Source organism: Fistularia commersonii, chromosome 12 (genome assembly GCF_037954325.1).
Source record: "Fistularia commersonii isolate RoL2024-O1a breed Wild chromosome 12, RoL_Fcom_v1.0, whole genome shotgun sequence".
Classification (NCBI taxonomy): Eukaryota; Metazoa; Chordata; class Actinopteri; order Syngnathiformes; family Fistulariidae; genus Fistularia; species Fistularia commersonii.
Genome location: NC_141295.1, coordinates 13,864,380 through 13,877,221, shown reverse-complemented (window position 1 = coordinate 13,877,221; position 12,842 = coordinate 13,864,380). Strand labels below are relative to the sequence as shown.

General features: G+C 42.5%; 1 protein-coding gene across 4 annotated transcripts in view; it reads right to left on the bottom strand.

Moving 5' to 3' along the window:
- npnta (nephronectin a) overlaps positions 1-12,565 on the bottom strand; it is a 53,170-nt gene extending 40,605 nt beyond the window's left edge. For 2 of the 4 annotated variants that reach the window (XM_086157248.1, XM_086157245.1), the window contains exon 1: positions 12,110-12,564. In XM_086157248.1, the coding sequence (XP_086013374.1) occupies positions 12,110-12,180 (71 nt within the window). In that variant the 5' untranslated portion in view covers positions 12,181-12,564. Of the gene's footprint in view, positions 1-12,109 lie in introns of all 4 variants that reach the window. The other 2 variants (XM_086157244.1, XM_086157249.1) reach the window with 2 other exon arrangements.
- Between the last annotated feature and the right edge of the window lie 277 nt (positions 12,566-12,842).

The following is a 12,842-nucleotide window of genomic DNA, read 5'->3' as shown; positions in this document are numbered from 1 at the left end:
GTGATTATTGGGGAATTGTGTAAAATCCCCCTTAACAAAGAGCAAATGTCAACAGTCCAATTCAATATAACTTAAAGTTAATAAAACAGCACCAGCGCATACTTCTATGTAAGGACCTGGAACCAAGAGATGTTTTTACTTGGAAAACATGATACATTCTTAATGGAAATCAAAATAATATGCCTAATCATTGCTTTGATTGGTCATTCACATATAAATTAATTCTGTTTGTTATATTACATAAATACATAAATTATAAATACATTCTGGGTCATTACCAATCAGACCATATATATATATATATATATATATATATATATATATATATATATATATACATAAATACACACATATGAAAACATCGAGCCTTCAAGTTATTACCAATCAGATCACATATATATATGTTATCTGCTGCTTTTTCTGCACTAAGGGTCACGGGGATGCTGGAGTCTATCCAAGCTGTCATTGGATGAGCGGCATGGTAGTTGCTTGCTGTGCCACATATAGACACAAACAGCCATTCATTCCCTCATTCATGCATCTGGGAAATTTTTCGAGTCTATTCCAATTAGCCTCCCGCAGGTTTTTGGACAGCGGGAGGAAAGCAGAGAACCCAGAGGAAAGCCAAACAGACACGGGGAGAGCATACAAACTCCAAACAGAAAGGCCTGAAGTGGGAATCGAACCAGTGCTGTGAGGCGGAAGAGCTGCGCCACAAAAAATAATATAAATAATATAAATCTAACAGACACAATAATAATATAAAAAAAAATCATAATATATATATATATATTGATTTTTTTTTTTTTTTTTCCAGTGCACAGAAATATAAATTACTTTTCTGATTTTCTGATAGTTACACACAACTTTCGAGTAAACACTGGCCAATTTGCACATTATAGATTTTTTTTTTAAAACAACCATATGTTACTGGCTAATGTTCATATATATATTTTTTTTTTTTTTTTTTTTTTTTTTTTATTTATTTATTTTTTTTTCCATAATGCCTTGCAGATATTTGATTCATTTTCATTCAGTTAACTTTTCTGAGAGAGCTACAACCTTGCTCTGGGATTTCACACATTCTTCATCCATGGCTGTGTGTATTATGCACAGGGTAAAATACAAGGCAGAACTGAGAGTTGTTTGTCAAATAGTGAATTTTTCCGTTTTGGCTGAATAAATGATGTTTCTGTCAATGAAGTAGGAAGACCATCGGTTCGTGTCGAGGACGGTGATGTAAAATGGATCTCTCTGATGAGAGCCCACCGGGGCCCGTTCAAATATAAATGTCATTGTTGATCAGCACACACAGTGGCAATGAAATCTGAGATTGCGGTTGTTTATTCATAAGCCGTACGAGGAAAAAACATGTTCTGTGCCCTTGAAAAACTCATCTTGTCTCATTTATGCCACTTTCTTTTTCATTGGAGATCTTAGTCTTAACCACATTTCTTCACAGGAGAGGAAAATGACTGTTACAGAGAAAATGCACCAGTATTTGTTTGTGCCATTTTTTTAAAAAAAAACAATAAACTTCCTCTAAGGAAAAATTATTGTTGGATATTTCTGTTACATCATGTTCCATTCCACTCGAGGAAGGCTGCAGCTTCTTGGCAGACATCCGCATATGGATAACCTTTTTATCAGAACTAAGACACACCACATATTTATGTGGAGGAAAACGGTGAAGGAATGAGTCCATTTAAGGATATCGAAATCCAAGCTGCATATTTTGTGAGCCTGGTGCTGTCGGGATGGCTGAAATTCATCAAATAATACATGAATCAGGGGCAAAGAAAGGCCAGTTTTGCTATATTTCACTAAAACACAACAAAAAAGAACTATCTATAACCTGGTGTGTACCTTTTATTTTTACTGGAAGAGGTCTTGGGAGTATAAAGGTTTTTAAAAGATTACTCAATCAATCAAAGAAAAAGCTTGTGAAAAACTATATGCTGGTTTTAAGTTGCAGAGAGGATGTTACAAAATAAGTTCTCTCTATATACTTCCTTTACGCATAATGTTGTCTTTGTGCCTCAAAGACAGAATGCCTGTCACTCAGTATGCACGACACATCCTTCACTGCTATCCCTCCCTGTTAGTGTCTCCGTGCCAAGATGAGGAAATGCTAATGCTTGGCCTCGCTGTCAATCACTTTACTGGAAAAAAAAACAAAAAACAGATGGATCCTAAGTGAGAGTGGCAGATCCAGGGAAAATGTTTGTCTGCTATTTGGCAAACAAGAGGGCAGACAGGCAAAGAAGGAAGCCCAGTCACATGGTGGAGGGAGGAAGAAGAGAAGAGATGGCAGCCAAGTTTGCCGCTATCTCTGTAACTAAAACACCATCCAACACACACAAACACACGCACACACAGATACAAACATGCCACCTATTGTCCCTAGATACTGTAAACTTGGCACAAGAGACAATCTGCCTGAAGCAAAACACCATCATTTGGATTATACCGGTGGTATTTTTGAGAAAATGTGATATTCAGTGACATTTTTAGTGATCTTTAAAATGGAAAACACATTTCATTTATGTGTATCGGGATTTATCAACTTTTTTTGGACACATCTTGATTTGGACATGTAAAGCTAAAAATGAGCTGGATGGGAGACAGTAACTGCTGCATATAAATTTTAAAAACTTTATCTAAAGACGTATTTCACTAGAAAGACCTTTTTTGAATTAATAGGATTAAAAGCAATGACACACTCTACAGCTCTTGGAAATTCAAATGAGGGAAAAACTTGGATGCATGTTTGAAGTGACTTTCAGAAGGAAATGAATTGCAATCCCACAATAAATAGTACTAATTACTTTGCCCAGTTAAATTAATCCCACAATATATGCGTGCTTTTTTTAAAAAAAAGTTATTTCACACATTGAATCTCTGGCCAGAAAATGATGAGTAGTGGAGCAGGATTGGTTTCAAAATATGTGTAATATGTGTAATGTCACAAAATAAGACTCGCTTACAAAAACCAGAAACAACAACACTAGGCAGCACAACGGCTGGTTGCCACATCCACCTGACGGCCAGAAAGTTTGCAGTTCCATTCCAACACTTGGCCATTCAGTGTGTGGATTTGTTTCCACTGTCCAAAGACACGCAGCAGGTTCACTGGAGACCCAAAATTGCACTGATTTGTAAAAGAGAGTGTGTAGCTGTCCCTATACGTGCTAATGCGATCGACAGGCGACCGGTCCAGGGGGAAACCCCCCTCCCCGCCCCCTCGCCAAACGACAGCTAGAATCGGCTCCGGTCCCTGCAGGATAAGCATTAAATAAATGAATGAATGAAAAGAACACTATCAATCACAATGAATCTTAAACATCTACCCGTAGAAACAGCTATAATGGTACACTGATTGTTCTTCCTTTTTTATAATACACTGTCATTTCTCGCTTGTGTATTTCATGTTCCGTGATTCTAGGAAACATCTGTATTGAAAAACAATTATCATAAAAAAACAAGATGAGATAGGATGACTTTTAATTGACAAATATTCATGTGTGCCTCTACACAACACAGATGGATCACAATCTCGGGATTTTAAAGAAACAAGCTTGAATCCAAATATGTTATCAGGAGAACTCAGACAGTATGATTATAACATATATTTCTGACCGTCTATTTGTATTTATATGGCACGTCTAAATCAGCTGGTGTCCACCGCAAGCACACTGTGCATTACCATGCCAATGAGCTCCATCAACTAGGCGACCACTCACAGTCACGGTGCTGCACCACTGTACGTGGCCTGACTGGCGATAAAACTCACACTCATTCACTCTCTATGGTAGGTTGACTAATTCGTTGTGTGCTGGGATGCCTGAGGGTGTGGACCGAGTTCATGGTGAAAGGACGGATGGATGGAAAGGATGGAAGAATGTAAAAAAAATTAGGACAAAGCTCACATCTGTATGGTAATTCGATTCTTGCAGCAGGGACAACATTGTGGCCAGCTGTGTTTACAGGCAGGGAATGCCAACGGAAGACTAATGATTATTCTTTCCCAGTTGTTCATTTATCCATATTTACTATTAGACAGTTCATCATTTTGGTGAAGTGAGATGATGAACGAGAGCCGGCGGATGCGAAAATGCATTCTGCGAGGAATGAATATCAGATTGCGGTGCAGGGGTACGTAACAGGAAGTTCCCTGGTTCAATTCCATCAGGGGAATCTGGAGGGGGCTCTTTATATTTGGCAGTTGCATGTTCTCAAGTGTCTGTGTGGGTTTCCTCCGGGTTCACCGGCTCCCTCCCAGTAAGTTCATTGGAAACTCCAAATTTCTCCAGGCGTGTGTATGAGGCAATGAACACTTGCATGTCTCTAAATGACATGTGAATGACAGGGTCAATGGTGGTATGTCTATGACCTGTGAATGAGAGCATGAGTGGTAGCATGTCTATATGACACATGAATGAGACAGTGAATGGTTTCATGTCTCTCTCTTATGTGAATATGATAGCGAATGGTTGCTTATCTCTGAATGTGTGGGGTGGTGTGGCGCAGGGGGTAGAGCAAGACACTGAATCCCTAACTACTCTCCCCCAATGGGATTAATAAAGTATGATAAATAAAAAAATATGTCGTGTAAACGGGAGCGTGAATGCTTGTTCGCGTCTATATGCGGCCCTGTAATCGACTGGCTGGCGGTCCAGTGTGAAACCAACCTCTTGCCCAGTGACAGCTGGGCTCTAGCCAGGATACGTAGTTTCAATAATCAATGAATGAATGACAAATATCAGAGACAAGGGATGGATGGAACGCACAAGGCCACCCGTATTTTAGAACATTCTGTAAAATTTGGAAAGTGTTGGCTGTGAATAAAAACATTTCCAGACACCCACGATTCCTTTATCTCTCTTTAACTATTCATCGCTGTTTCCAAGTACAGCAGCTGCTATAAGGCGTCTTTCATTTTGAGGTCGATCAAGCCCCTAATAGTCTGTATAATTTAGACAGATGTGTTAAGGAAAATATTTGTAATATAGTTTAAAGAAAAAAAAATCAAAAACTACACTTTGTTTTGGCATCTAAAAATGCTGACGGCCAGGGAATACATAATATACGGCAGTTGTTTTAAATTCTTAAGATACGGCGTGTAGTGATGCTTTTATTTTGACATCGTAGTTCAGAGCCCATCTGTGTGTTGCTTTTGCATGAGTAAGGCTCAACAAGCATGGACAAATGTTCTAGCGAGGAGTCTAAACTAGTCACAACTGTCACATTTAGAGGTGAAGATAGAAACACCCAAAGCATCAAAAACAACTCGGCTGATCTTTTAAGGCGGATGTGTACTTGTTGGGTTTCATTGTATTTGCCAGACAGACTCTTTTGTGTCTTTATATAAATCTAAAAATCCGTATCATTTTTTAGTGTAAGATAAAACAGTATCCTGTCAACACATTAGATTACTACCTTCTTGGTGCAAATATAGCAATGATAGTGTAAAGAGATTTTCAGTTTCATTTTGGCCAAAGTAAGAAGGTGTTGCAGTGACCTACTTTTCAAAGAGACGTCAGCTACAGGACAGCAGGGTTAGCAGTTTTTTTTCCGTAGATACACGGCTGTTGCCATTCATTGTACATAGACTTTGTAAAGGAAAAAAACAATATTTTTCAATCCCTTTGTTCAGCAACAGTGTCGTGACATCTGACACAAAAGTTTTGCCAACACTGTCTGAAAAACGTTTGACGTCTTCTACTACCTTTTCCCTTCAGGGTCGCCATAGCGAATCAACCTTCTCCATCTAGCCCTATTCTCTGGATCCTCCTCTCTCACACCAACTGCTTTCATATCCTCTCCCACTATGTCCAGAAATCTTCTCTTTGGTCTTCCACAAGACCCCCTGCCCTTCCAGCATCCGTCTACCAATATATTCACTATCCCTCCTCTGTACATGACCCAACCGTCTCAGGCTGGCTTCTCTGAACTTCTCTTCAAAACATCCAACATGTGCTCTTCCTCTGATAGACTCATTTCTGACCCTATCCATCCTGGTCACTCCCAAACAAAACTTTACCATCTTCATCTCTGCGACCTCGAGCTCTGCCTCGTGTCTTTTAATCTTTGTAAGTGTTTCTAGGTCATTCAGCACCACAGGCCTCACCACCGTCTTTTACACCTTTCCTTTCCGATGATACACCGAGTACTATCCTACCTGTCTCCCTGATAACATGACCTGTAGTTGTCCAGTCATCTGGAAGCCCTCCCTGACCACCCAGAGCCTTTCTCAACTCCTCCCTGATAACCATACAACACTCCTCCCTTTTCAGCTTCCACCACTTTGTCCTCTGCTCTGCCTTTGGCCTCATGATCTTCCATGTCACCAGAGTACCTCGTCTATACAAGATGTAGTCTACCCGCGTGCTCCTACCACCACTCTTATCAGTTACCCTATGTTCCTATCGTCTCTGGAAAAAAAGTGTTCACTACAGCTATTTCCATTCTTTTTGCAAAGTCTACCGCCATCTGTCCCTTTGCGTTCCTTCCCTGTATACCACATCTGCCCATCACTTCTTCATCCCCTCTATTGGCTGCACCAACATGCCCATTGAAGACTGCACCAATTACCACTCTCTCATCTCTGGGGATATTCTGCATCACTTCATCTAACTCAATCCAGAATTTCTCCACCTCTTCCAACTCACATCCCACCTGCCGGGCATAGGCACTAACAACATTGAGCATCACACCTTCAATTGCCAGTTTCGTACTGTCTATCGACAGTCTTTTCGCCTTCAGAACATTCCTAACAAACTCCTGCTTCAAGATAACTCCTACTCCATTTCTCTTCCTGTCAGTACCATTATAGCACAACTTAAAGCCTGTTCTTAAGCTTCTAGCCTTACCACCTTTCCACCTGGTCTCCTGGATACACAGGATATCTACCTTCCTTCTCTGCATCATGTCGACCAACTCTCTACCTTTCCCTGTCATAGTCCCAATATTCAAAGTCCTACTCTAAGTCCGAGACTCTTGCCTTTCCTCTTTTATGTCTGCCTCCAAACACGCCTTCAGTTTCCATTGGTACCCTTCAGGTCATCGGTACCAATGGCGGTTGTTGTTAGCCCGGGCCTCGATCGATCTGGAATGAGATTATTAGGTTTGATTTGCATGTTTGGTTTTGGCAAAAATTTTATGCCGAATGCCCTTCCTGACACAACCATCTGCATTTATCCGGGCTTGGGACCGGCTCAAGGCGACACTGGACCGTGCCGCCCTTAGGCTGCATTTTAGAAAACGTTTCATGTGGCAAACGTTATTCTAATGTAATATGTGAAAGCATAAAAGGCCGGTGTATGTGTGAGCTTATCACTGTGAATTGAAAGTGACTAACTTCTCGTCATTCTGGTGCTCCAAACAGTTCCTACATGAACGTGGAGCCGGGGCTAAGCACCTTTATTTCTGTGTGTGTTCAACTCTATGAGACGTCCTTCATAGCGTTGCAGAAAATATGCAAATGTAAATTAAAACTTGCGGTAAAATAACAAGAGCTACTTCAAACCCAAACAATGGCTGTGTTTTGTACAAGTGGCTCACTAAGCCATGACATCGGACAGTGATGAAGTAGGAGCCCAAAACGGCTAAATGGAATTCAGCCGCCATTAATCATTTGGCTTTTCTAACAATTACACCTGCGGTTTCCTTCGGACCCATGTGATAATTTCTTTCTTTTCAGTTCTTTCGTTCGTTCCCCCTGTAGGGAAGATAAAAATGGTGTAGAGGCTGATACTTATTTCGCTCCTGAGATCTCAACAATAAGGTACGGCGAATAAAAGTGTAGTAGCAGGATCAAAAGTACATGATATTTTACTCTATGGACGTTGGACTTTGGGCACATGTTGTGGCAGTAGCTATGAGCCCAAAAAAGCACAAAACAGTGAACGTTGAGTCACATTTCATGTTCCTACTGCTTCTCTCGGTCCGCATCATGCCCAATTTAACTCAGAGCAGCTCCGGGCCCTAACATACATATACATCTGCACACTGATGCAGCACATAAACCCCAAAATGCCAAAGACAGATATCGCCCTCTCTCTCTGGATATTTTCCCTTGCATCCTTAATAATGTGTGCAACGATGAAAAAGTAAAGAAGAGAAGTTTGACTGAACGCAGAGCTGATATATTGAAAGAATATGAGAATTAACATGATTTTTTCTTAAATGACTAAAGTCATAATTATCCATGGCTTGAAAAACCTCAAGTCATTACATTATCAACGACTCCCCTTAAGACTATCAGATTGGAAAAAAATGAATCCCTTTGTTTCACTGAAGGACATCGAGCTGATCCTCCTCTCCCGGCACTATGTTGCAGCCAGTCCACAATGCAGCCTGTGTAGTAGCATAGGGTGAGGCATGATAATTCAGACCATGAAAGTTGTCCTCTCTCAAATCATTGGCCGTTTAATGGATATTCCCGGCCAACACCACTACATGTCGATTGCCGTGTTTGTAGTATCGGGGGTGAGAGACTTGCACGGGCCTGCAGGAGCTCAGCTGAAGGCGTGAGCTTTAGCCGCTATCGGGGGGCACGTTTAGTAATGACCCAACAGTGACACAGATCAGCAAGCGTGCTGCTACGTCTGCTAAATGATCAATATTTAGAACAATTGACCCATATAATATTGACAACTGAAGAAACACTTAGCTAATGTAGACTTCGAATAAACTGATGAAATAAAATTATATTACAAAGACAATGGTGGCATAGCTTAATAATAATTTATCCTTTATTAATCCCCCTGGGGAAATTCGTTCCCTGCAATTAACCCATCGCGGATGAACCATGCGCAGTCGGCATGCTGTCCACCAGCACCAGGGGAGCAGCGTCTTACTCAAAAACACACGGGGAGGAGCGGGGAATCGAACCAGGAATGTTCGGTTCCAGACACGATTGCTCTACGCCACACCGCCCCCAAAATTTACTTGCCCCCAAATGTATTTACTTGTTTGATACTTAACATTTATAGCCTTAAGGGATCAGCATAGATTGCAATAAATAAATACATAAATATGGTGTGAAGAAAATGATCTATAGATCAGCCACTGGTTATGTAAAAAGCCTTGAGAAAGTTGAAGTAATTTCATTTACTTATGTTATCCATTTTATGTATTTATGTATTTATTTCTTGAGTTATTTGAGCCTCTTCTTCTTCATGTTTGTTAGTCTCAAGCTGTGCTGCTTTCATGTGTAATTTTTCAACAGGTGAATTTACACAATATATCAGATTATGAAGATCGCAGACAGTCCTGCAATAGAAAATATTGTCACAATCCTGAAAAAAAACAAAAAAAAAACAAATGACAATTCTCACGTGATTTTTTGTTTGGTCATTACTGACATTGGATCAGTTCCAAAGCTCTGATAGCCTGATGCCATCCCTGGCTGCGAGTGTATCCCTTCCAGACAAACCAATATGAGCAGGTTTATTGCTCTTGCTTTTGTGGGTTTCAAAGGAAATGAGAGGTTGATAAGCCTGCAGACACTCCGCTGTCCTGACCTCCATCATGACTTTTATCCACCTCTGTGGGAGATAATGAAACACCTTTTTTTTTTTAGAACCGGTTAATTAAAATCTAATTTTACAAAGGTAGAATTTATTATATGGCTTTTCAATTGGACTGTTTAAGTGTGTAGCCATGCAGGGTATTGTTTGCCTGTCTCTGCCAAGCGGTTCCAATTGAGATGTGACCTTGTGGTGAATGGCACAGATCGTCGTCCTCTCTTCATGAAGAACGCCTAATGTATTCTTTTTACAGGAGTAACTAATTTTATGTGTTCGGGTTGGCAGCAAATAACAAGGAGGCAGTCATACCTCCTTTCACAATGATACTCCGTGCCACCTTTCCATTGGGATGTTGGCAATTTATTGAGTCAGTCATTCCCCAGCTATAACTTTTTTTCTCCCCTGCAGATGGGGATGTGGGAACGGGGCGGGGTGGCGATGGGGTCTACTGCGCCTTTTTTTGTTGGGTTGCATGTTCTCTCAGTACCTTCATTTGCAGGTGCTTTGCCTTCCCTCCACGGTCCAAAAGCACAAAGTAGGTTAACCGAAAACTCCAAATCGACTGTGGACGTAAAACACCTTTTTATGTCACGCTGAGAGGCGACAAGCGGTTGTGAAAATGCTGCTTTAAAATCAAACGGATTTTCTTTACACCTAAATATAGTAGCAATTCCAATTCCAATACTTGGTCAGGCCCCTGCTATCTTACAGCTGGGTAATACCATTAATCTCCATAATCCAGAATAAAAATTCTGCATACATTAATTTATTATGAATGTGGAATATTAGGTCTATTAAAAAGATTAGTTTGACTTGGTCACTGCAGCCTTTCTCACCCTGCTAAAGCCAAAATGTGGGTCTGGTATACAATGCCAACACAGTTTGGCACCGGGCCGAAGTCCTTGGATTATTACTGAAGGAGTCTGGTATGTGCCCCTTGGCTGCAGTGGACTTAAGAATCCAGTGACATTACTTGGAGGGGCGGAGAGGGGGTATCTACAGTGTGTTGTTTTTGAGTTTGGCAACACGTTCTGGCCTACATGACAGGAAATTGGCTGTCTTGGTGAGGAGTGAAGAACAAGGGACACACAACAGAGCTTTTTGTTCGACGCTGCAGGTGAGCGTACTGTGTGCAGCAGCGTGAGGAGAAAATGATCTTGACAATGATGCCTGTAAAGGACCTTTCAAGACTGGATGGATAAGCCTGTTAGAAACGCTCTCTGAAAGGCAATAAGGGACGGTGACATGGGTAATAAATGGCCTTTTTTTTTTTTGGTTGTGCTCAGTCTCAAGGGATATTTCTCAATGAATTAATATTAGAGTGGGGGACTCGGGCCTGGGAAAGTTTATACCCATAAAAATTGGTAAATTATGGCCATGCTGACAGGCCACTCCATCAGCAGGGGTGTTAATAATGTACAATATGCTCCCGCTACATTAAAGCAAATGATCATTACAATGCATGGAATAAAAGTTAAAGGCCTTTGCATATCATTGGACCCCGGTTTGCCACTGAGACATTAGTCACTATTAACTATATATGACCATAAATAACAATGCAATCCTGTTCCAGTCTTGCTGGCATCTCCATAATACATTTTTTTCTGAGTCTCTCGCTTCCGCTAAAACTCATTTCTTCTCGTTTTCTTTTTTCTCACTGTTGATACATTCATATCAAGACAGATGCGTTTGAAAACACTTTTGAGCAATGCTGAATTAAAAACAGCAACAACGAAAAACAGATGAAAACCCTTAAGTGGCAACCATAAAAAAGGGCTTTGGAACGAGATAGCAATTCACACATAGATATACAAACACTGGTGGCACTTGTTTTCAAAAACCAAACTTTTTGCTCATATAAAAGAAAATCATGACACCTGAGGGAGGATTTTTTTGGGGGGGTGCGGCGGCTGGAGAAACAGAAGGGGGCCGTTTGTGTAAAATATAGTTTGGATGCGCTTCATTTGAACCCGGAGCCCCTGAGATCGGGACATATCCAGGCTGCAGAAACTCTCGGGTTTCTCCCCCAGACAGAAAAACAAATGATCCAAAACCATTTCAAACTATTTATAGCGCACGATTGTTCTGCAGGAACACGCCGGATTTTGACCTAAAATCACAACCCGCCTCACGGTTTTGGAAATTAAAACAAGCATCAACTATCAACCCTCAACTAAGAAATTGTGGGAGGAAAAAAAAAAAACGCTGCTAAATCACGGACGCGCGCATTCTTGCTGGGGGTTTGGCGCGTCTCCACGCTCCGATTCTACATAACTTGCCCCGGATTCGTGTCGGAACACGAAGCACCGGGCGGCGCGCTGTCACGCTGCTCCGTCCCGGCGTGCAGGAGACGGAGAAGGAGGACGAACAATCCCCTGCTCTTTCTTAACCCGCGTAAAAAGACTTCTTGGATGCGCGTCGCGCCGCGCCGTTTGTTTTCTCAATGGAAAGCGGTGCGTGTCCGGAGAGCTAAAAGTTGTGAGTGAGTGACTTCTAACATGGTCATCCGCACACTTTTTTAAAAATTTCAAAACTCTGGAGGTCAGCGAAGGAGCACCGGGGCTTCGCGCACTCACCTGCCGTCAAACTCCGCGCTCGCTCCGAGGCACCAGATGCACAGCAGCGTCAACTTTATCCACGGGTCCATGGTTGTAGGAGAGCCGGGGGGTGGAGGGGGTGTTACAGCCGGACGCCCGCGCCGGTCCGATAAATCCGAAAGCCCGGCGTCGGGTGGGAGAGAGACCGGGGGAGCTGCGGAGAATGCGCGCAGGTGGAGCGCTCACTCTGCGCGCGTCCTACATGTGCGGAGGGATGTTGGTGGTGGTGGAGGAGGAAGAGGAGGAGGAGGAGGAGAAGGAGGAGGAGGAGAGGGGGGGGAAATCGCTCCGCCGCTTGGATCCCGACGTCTGTGCGCGGGATCGTGCGTGCGCCCTGGACGCACTCTCTCTCTCACTCTTTCTCTTACTCTCTCTCTCACACATTCACTCTTTCTTTGACTCTCTCTCCCACTCTCTCTCTCTTTCTCTCCTTCCAAGTTCGCCTCTCTCCTCCGCGCGTCACACCTTCTTTAAAATAACCGCGGACACCGGGCCCGGCGGGACGTTCGCACCTGACGTCACCCAGCGCCAGATGTTGCGCGCAGGCGCACTTCCGCGCATGTCTCGTGGGGTGTGGGAGTGTGTGTGTGTGTGTGTGTGTGGGGGGGGGGGGGGGGTAGGGAGTGGAGTGGGGGGAGTGGGTTAATGAATTAACGCGCCTGCCGGGGCACGCAGGTGTAGCGTCGCCCACCCAGACAGAGACATCTATCCG